The following is an 8,035-nucleotide window of genomic DNA, read 5'->3' as shown; positions in this document are numbered from 1 at the left end:
CAAGGGGCAGTGCTGCCTTAGGGATAAAAAGATGCAGCCTGCCCACCACAGGGTGCTTTCTCACTGAACTGTTCCAGAGCACATCCTGCTGCAGAAGTAATGTTTGCCTTGCTGAGTGACTTGAGCAGTGCCTGATTTCTTGCAGCACAGGGTATTTCCAACAAGGGGCCCAATGCAGGCACTGCAGGGAGACTGGAACATGGGGTGGAGACACTGTGACTGAGGGAACCCAGAGCCTTTCCAGCTCAGACTCTTGCCTCACTGGCCGCAGGTGCATCTGAATGTCAGCTGCCCGACCCTCACCATGCACTCAGCACCCTGGCCTGAGTAGGGAGAGAGAGCTGGGTTTTTATTATTGTTTATTCATTGTCTAGGTCTAATCTTGAGACTCCAGCTGGAGCTGGCCAGTGTGGTCTTTGAGCACCAGTTAAGTTCAGTCCCCAACCACTTCCCTCCTCCTGTTAACACGAAGCTCTGCCATAATAGCACCAGTGCCCAGTACAGGACAACTAGGAGCAGTCCTATGCCCCTTTGTCCACCCAAATTGTTCAAATTAACCAATCAACAGAGAGCAGGAAAAACCTAGCTACCCCTACCCTGTGAGCCATTGTCAGCCCCCTGTAGCTCCAGAGGGCTGTCACCCAGCCCCAGGGACACCTACCTGGCAGCTTCCTCTTGGTTAGAGCTCTGCCTTCCATCTCTCCAGGGTCACTCTGGGAGTCCACATAGAAAGACCCTTTAAACCTTCTGTAACAGGGCTCTGGGCAGTCTCTGACCCCAGCCCCAGGAGGATGAGGCAGGGTTATCCTCAGGAAGATGCTGTGAGTGTGAGAAACAGAAAGTCTGGTGGCTCTTTTTCACAGTTTGGTATTCGGCCCTTCTTGGATCCAATCGCAGCCCTTTCCTTTTTGCCCACCCTAATTCTAAAATTAGCCAATCATGTAGATTACATCCCGGACTCCTCTGAAGGATGTGAAGGGAGGGTACAGGTAAGAACAATGGGAAGAACCCATATGGACAAATCTTCTTTTCCTTTAAAGAGTTCTAAGCAAGCAAATGAACAGTGGTAACACTGTGTAAGAATATCGCTTTTAGTCTTCTTCAGTCACAGTAAGCACACCTGGAGGCTAAGGGTAGGCATTAATGATCACCATCAAGGCCTAATTCAAATGTAAAAGACCTGAGGCTCCCCTGTGGGCTGGACTGTCCTATGGAACAGTCCAGCCAACTCCTTTATCCCAGAGATGGAAAACCATAAGGTGGGGGTAAACCCAGATGGAAGTTATAGGAGGACATGTGGAGGGGAACCTGGATGGAAAGGAAGACAGTGGCTTTGATTCTGAGTGTTTAACATAGCTTTTGCTCCATGCTCTACCCAGAACCATGTATAAACTCCTAAGTTGGCACACCAAAATGGGTTTTTCTGCTATCAGGCCTCCTCCCACATAGCGGGATCTGTCCCTTATCCCTTAAGTAAATCCTGATCCTTTTACTCTTCCCTTTTATGATTGTCTGTTGATCTTATTCTTCAAAATTCAGGAGACAAGAACCAAGAGGAAATTGGCAAAGTTCTCCATGAGGCCACTGGAAGCCACACTCTTGCTGGGCACTGGCCCCACCAACCGACTGCCATGGAATCCTGTGATGGACACTTGGGCCTTGCCTTATATGTCAGTCTCAGGGGCATTTCTTGTCTGCCACGTGATGTCCTGTGGACACAGGATCACTGCCATCACCATAACTGCTATTCATCAGCAGGATGGGTGGCACCAGCTCTGTTCACCTTGATCCTGAGATTCTGGCTCTGCAAAGGCATAATCTCCCTGGAATTGATGAACAAAATACAGAGACACACATCAGGCAAACACACACCTCCTTACACATCACACAACCCAATACACACATCACACACACCCACTCAACATACAGTACTACAACTCACATGCCACAAAGCACACCATCCTGTCCAAGCTGTGCTGTACAAACAACACACAACATGCACAGCACCCAACTATCCACACACAAACACAGCACACACACGACATGCACACCACACACACACACTGCACACACACCACATACATAAACATTATACTACACACCTACACCATTCTTTGAACATTATTAAAGCTTTTTTTGGCTCACTATATGATTAATGTTTGGAAAGGTCTGTGCATGTGTGTCTCTGTGTCCTGTGGCTGCACATCAGGTTCCAGGGCCATGTGGTGTGGCCATAGGGGGCCTTGGGTCCTAGAGAAGGGGCTCATGCGCCTCTGGGGCTCACCCTCCTGGGCCCTGCTGAGCCCCTCCCATCGCAGCTGCTTCTGGTGATACACAGGTATCTCTCATGCTACCTGTCAGCCAAGGACACCCCTGGGCACCCACAGGACCGAAGCCACACCACACAACTCAGTATCCCCATGCTCTAGAGATGTGGGCTCCCTCCACCCATCATCCAAGTGGCCTTTCCTTCTGCTGGTCCAGATTCCAGGGACTTCCTACCCAAGGACTTTGCCTGGTGTTCTTCACATTTCTCCAATGTTCATGTCTCCCCCTGGAATGCAGAACTGGAGAGGGGAATATTAACCATAGGGTGGGCCTCCAAGGTGAACTCAGAGGCCCTCCTCTCTGGACTCTCTCTCCAACTCTAACTGTGCCTCAGCGACCTGCCCCAAAGCCCAGGAGCTGCTTGGGGTGGTCTGTGCAAGTGGGGGATCCATGTCCTTAGGGGGACATGATTTGGGGGCCTGTTATAGGGGGAGAACGGATGAAAGGTAGGGAGTTCAGGAGGGGACTAAGAAGACCCTGGAAGCTGGGACATCGCAGGCCCAGGCTGCACATAGCCACACCTGCTGTGCAGGGGACATGGACAGCACCTCAGTGAGGGGCCCAGGGTCTGTAGACTGGGGACCCTTGGGAGCCCTAGAAGGGGAGCAGGCACTGGGGAGGAACTTTTTTACTTCTGGACCCAAGAATCTGGAGTCTCTGCTGACTGATTGGGGCGTTCACCAGTGTCAGAGAAGACAATATCAAACAGAAAAATGAATTGAATCACAATTTGGCCAAAACAGAGAAAGAAGCTGATCTGCCTCTGCCTGTCCTTCCATCTGCAGGAAGGAAGCCAGGAGACAGAGGGAGAATCTGATCTTCCTCTTCTGTCCTACAGAAGCACTGCCATCCACAGGAACAAAGCTGGGATATGCAGTTGTGTAGGCTCAGGGGACCCTGCTGGGGAACTGATCAGTTCCCTCTAGCCCTATATTCCTTCCTGAGTTAGGGCTTTGGCCTGGCCAAAGCTTCCATCCTGGGCATGGGACGGTTGACTGCAGGGAGCTGGGATGTTGGTAGGAAATGGCAGGGATTGAGAAAAGGGCAATATGGAATTTCTTTGAAATTTTCTGATTTTTATTGGCCTTGTCTCAGTCTCTCCATCTTGTCCATCCTGCAGTCTTGAGGGATGTGGGGCTCCCTGTCATCTGGCCCTTTATTGAGATCCCCTCAAGGGCACCCTGAGCTTGTGAGTGAAAAGAGCCAACTTGCAAAGATGCTCACTGCTTCCACCTAGTGGAAAACTTGGGAAACCTGCTCTGAAGCCTTGGCAATGCCTGCTTTGGGTAGGGTTGGCACCCGCCCATCTTCATTTTGACAATTCCCCTGTCTCGGAATAACGTTTTCTGATTGTCCATCAAGTAGTCTGGGCCCATGTCACTGGAACAGACTTTTCCTGTCCTTTGGTCTGATCTGGTCGCTCATCAGAGGAGAAGTGACAGACTGTTAAGAGTCAGTGTCAAAAGACCCTTTCTGAGCCAAATTTGAGCAACAAAACAGGCTTAAAAAGAGTGGTTCCCAGGCTAAGCTTTTACCTGGAGTCATGAAGAACTTGCTTGGGGTCCATCAAGAGCAGCACCAGGAGGGCTTGCAGTGGAGAAGGGGCCCTGGTCAGCATCTGCCCCCCTGCCCAGCCCCAGATTCCAGGTTCCCTGGATGCAGTCACTGTCCTGTCCAAGTTACCAGGACCCCCTTTCACCTTATAGGCCTCCACTTCTCTCTAGAGCTCTGGGGCTGTCCACCATGGTCACTGGGGACATCTGTGAGGATGTGGGGCTCAAAACAGGTGCTCAGATCTACCTTATTCCCCACCCTCCCGATGCTGCATGCATGAAGAACTTTGCTATCTGAGCCCTGAACCTCTCCTAATTTACCCTTGGGGTACATGCACCCAAGTATGGTCCCAAAATCCAGACCCTTCCTCCAATGGTAGAGCTAAGGGATCCCACATCTCCTCTGCCTCATCCTCCCCCCATCAAAAGTGTGGATCCTGCAGTTCTTGCTGGGAGACTGTCTGAGATCAGGGGCAGGTTCCTGGAGGCCCCAGCTGTGGGGTCAATGAGGCATCACAACCGTGACCAGGTGACCCTGGCTGCTAACTCACACTCAGGGTCTTTGGGAAAATATTCTATCTGCAATTAAATTCTATCTTTATTGTGTTACAAAACAGCACACGTCACTGTGGAAACCTTGGGGAAGGTGGAGAAGGTGAGAGCAGGAGGAAGCTGTGGCCTGCATGGAGACACACAGGAGACCTCAGCCCCAGCGCCAGGCGGGCATCTCTGCGGTCTGTGAGCAGGAAGATGGAGGCCTTACACATTCCGCTCCTGAAGCTGACTTGGAAGGTACTTAGCAGATGCCTCCACTCCACCTCTGACCAGGGCTGGACGAGGCCTTCCCTTTACTACTCGGCAGGGCTGAGCAAGGCCATTGTCGCAGATGGCAGTGGACATCTGTAGTCTGGATTTTCCAAAGTGCCAACACTGCCTTTGCATTGCGGGGATGGCATATGTTTTTATTTACCTTTCCCTACAACCTATTCTTCCCTGTAGGGGCAGCAAGTTGCACTTTTCAGATCTGTGTCATTCCTCAAACCATGTGAGTCAGATTTTTTTAGTTAAGGTCCCTGTCAATCTGTCCCTTTCATTCATGGACTGGGCCCATCATATCAGCCCTAGTCAGGGGCATATTCTGCAGCCACATTCCCTGCCAAAGATTAGAATTACCCCATCCTTGACTGTCCTCTAGAAACTCAGGAGACTCCCAGAATCTGCCAGAAGGTCACTCCAGAAGAGACATGGGAACTCACCCTGCAGTGTGCACAAGTCTTCCATTGAGTGTGGTCACCGGGTCAAAACATCCATAGAGCCTGGTGCAGTGGCCACGCCTTAATGCCAGGTACCAGGAGGCTGAGGCAGGAGGATCACATGTTTGAAGCCTTCCTGGATGACTTTGTGAGACCCTGTGTTGAAATTAAAAAGAAAAAAAGTCTGGCAGAGTGCCCCTGGATTCCCTACCAGGTACCACACATCAACAAATACATATATATATTTTTAAAGATCCACACACTGATGTGCCAAGAGCCAACATCAGGCCCAGGATGATCCCAGACCTGCCTGTGGAGGGAGCAAGTACCCGGCACCACCACACCTGGCCCTGCCTCAGCACGCCTGGTCCTGCTGCCTATCCAATGTCAGCTGAGCTTGGCTCAGGTGTGTCTAGGACAGGGTTGCCCTGGCCTTTATCTTGGCATTTCGTTTTGTCTTGACCTGGCTCAGCTCAGCCCTGGACTTGGTCTAGGCTTTGGTTTTCATCTTGACAACCTTGGCCTTGTGCTTTACCCTGCTCTGTAGAAAGAGGCTTCTGTGTGCTCCTAGATTTGACTTAAATCTAGGTATGTCCAAGTCTCTGAATGAGCCCACTAACTCATGGTGCTCCCTCGGGGACAACTGCTTGGTAGACAGCACCTGTCATCTTACTGGAACACCCAGGCAGAACATCCTCACAGGCAACAGGACAGGTCCCAGTCCCTCCTTGAGCAGCTACTGTCTGTGTCCTCCCCTGGAGGGTGCTGCTAGTACCACACAGAGTATGGGCCCAGGAGCAGATGGGCCTGGGTTCTGGTACATGCCCTGCCCCTTGTTGCTTAGGTACCACTGGCAAAGTCACATAAACCCCCTGAGCACACTTTGCCATTTGGAAACTGAGGCAATCATGGCTCTCTTACAGACTGAAGGCAGATGGTCCATGACATCAGGTGTATGGAGCATCCTGCCAGACTCAGAGCAGAAAAGGTGCTGTCACCACATGAAAGCTGTGCCCTCCCCAGTCTTACCAGCAGGGTGGAGCCGGGAGCTCCTCCTACTTTCACCCTCAAGTCAGCACCGCGAATGGGAGCCTCCTCCCCAGCAGCCTGCAGTTCCTGTCCCCCTAGCCCCCACTTGCTCTGTGCTCACGTTATCTCCCCCTCCCCTCTAACTTCCACTGTCTGGCTCCCCCTTTAGCATCTAGAATACCCACAAGGAGGCTCAGTCCCACTCCTTGGGCTGGGAGCTGGTGCAGAAGCACATCATCATATTAAAGTTTACCTTGAGCCTCAGATGTCTCACTGAAGATGATTACAAAATTATAAAGTTAAGCACTCTAATTAATGAAATATATATATTAATATGCTAATTAAAATGAAAAATGTTAAAATCTAGTAGATAAAAAGTAAAACTCTAAGTTCTATTTTTTGAAAGAATTTCCTGAATTCACTCAGATTTCTTTTTACATATGGCTGCTTATTTTTTTTTTTTTAGTTCAGAAGGAAAAAGAATACAATTGCATATGTAATTCGTAACCAACTATGAAAAAAACGTATAGGGACACACAAGAGTTACGGAAAGGGAGGATTCTATCAGGAGGTGTCATGGATCAAGAGACCTTTGGGTTTTAGGCAGGGGGATTGAGGCAGGAGTTCGGGGAGTGACAGGTGATAGTGGACATGGATAGGACAGTTTAAATTAGAAGCACCATCGAGGTACTGGATCTAGGCTAGCACGCCAGTTCTTCCTTTGTGACTCAATACATTAAAGCTGAAGAGGAGCCAAGAGCATTTGCCCCTGTGCAGACGTCACCACCAGAATCCACGTAATTTCCCCAGAGCTGGTTGGTAGCTGTCATCAAGATTGTGCTCAACTAAAGCCACCATATGGAACTGAGAGCAACAGACAAATGTCCACAAGAATCCTGGAAAGGACTTTCCTCAGGATGTGAGTTGACTGTGGCTCCTCTGAAAGTTGAGGATAGAACATTCCTAGAGCAGCACTGGAGAGGCAGGGAGCGTTGGCAGCCGTAGCCCTTCTCCAAGCACTTCCTCAGAGCCCCCACCCTGAGATTACACAGTCAGAAGCAAGGAGGGCAGCTGGGCTGCAGCTTTAGCCCGATGCCCTTTGCAGTTGTAATCTACACCTGCCCCTGGTCTCCTCCACACAGCCCGGTGTCTGTGTGGTTGGCCACTCACGCAGAATTAGAAGGGATGGTGGGAAGCTGTTTTGATTTTAACATGTCAGGCACAAGTTCCTTTGAACTTTGGGGCTTATGGAGTGAAGTTGGACACAACTAGGAGACTGTTACAAACGGTGAATGGGTTTCATGTGACCCTACTATGGGATTACAAGTCTGCCAGGTGGCATGGAGAAGGCATGTGGAGTCCCTACCCTTGCTTGATTAGGGTACTGAAGGGAATGCTTGATTGTATTGAAGAGTACTTGAAGCAATTTTGGGGTGGTACACAGAAGCGGTTACAGACTAAGAAGGAGAGAAAAGATAGGACCTTTAATCCTGTCTGGGTTTCTACTCTGATTATGTTCTGAGTATATTCTGCATGATCCTGCCTTTCTTAAATTCAGATTTATTTTATAGAGTGAGGCTTCATAAATATCAAATATGAAAACATGATTTTAAACTGGAAAAAAATGCTTTTAAAAAATATGCCATATCCTCCTGAAAAAGATGGAGGTTTTTTTTTTCTTTTTAATATTTTTTAGTTGTAGATGGACACAATAACTTTATTTTGTTTATTTAATTTCATGTGGAGCTGGGGATTGAACCCAGGGCCTCATATATGCTAGGCAAGTACTCTATCACTGAACTATAACCCCAGCCCCCAAGATGGAGTATTTTATAGCTTCACCTCAAAAACGGCAAATATGTGCAACTCCCA

The 8,035-nt window shown here is 49.5% G+C and overlaps 1 protein-coding gene across 1 annotated transcript in view; it reads left to right on the top strand.

Moving 5' to 3' along the window:
* The first annotated feature begins 4,564 nt into the window (after positions 1–4,564).
* LOC125615147 (olfactory receptor 2T3-like) overlaps positions 4,565–8,035 on the top strand; it is a 6,030-nt gene continuing 2,559 nt past the window's right edge. Inside the window, exons 1-2 of the mRNA XM_048798419.1 lie at positions 4,565–4,673; positions 6,906–6,960. Of these exons, the coding sequence (XP_048654376.1) occupies positions 4,565–4,673; positions 6,906–6,960 (164 nt within the window). The remainder of the gene's footprint in view (positions 4,674–6,905; positions 6,961–8,035) is intronic.

The sequence above is a fragment of the Marmota marmota genome, unplaced genomic scaffold, assembly GCF_001458135.2.
Source record: "Marmota marmota marmota unplaced genomic scaffold, marMar, whole genome shotgun sequence".
NCBI lineage: Eukaryota > Metazoa > Chordata > Mammalia > Rodentia > Sciuridae > Marmota > Marmota marmota.
Note: the sequence above shows the minus strand (reverse complement) of the source record. Positions and strands in the feature narration are given on the sequence as shown.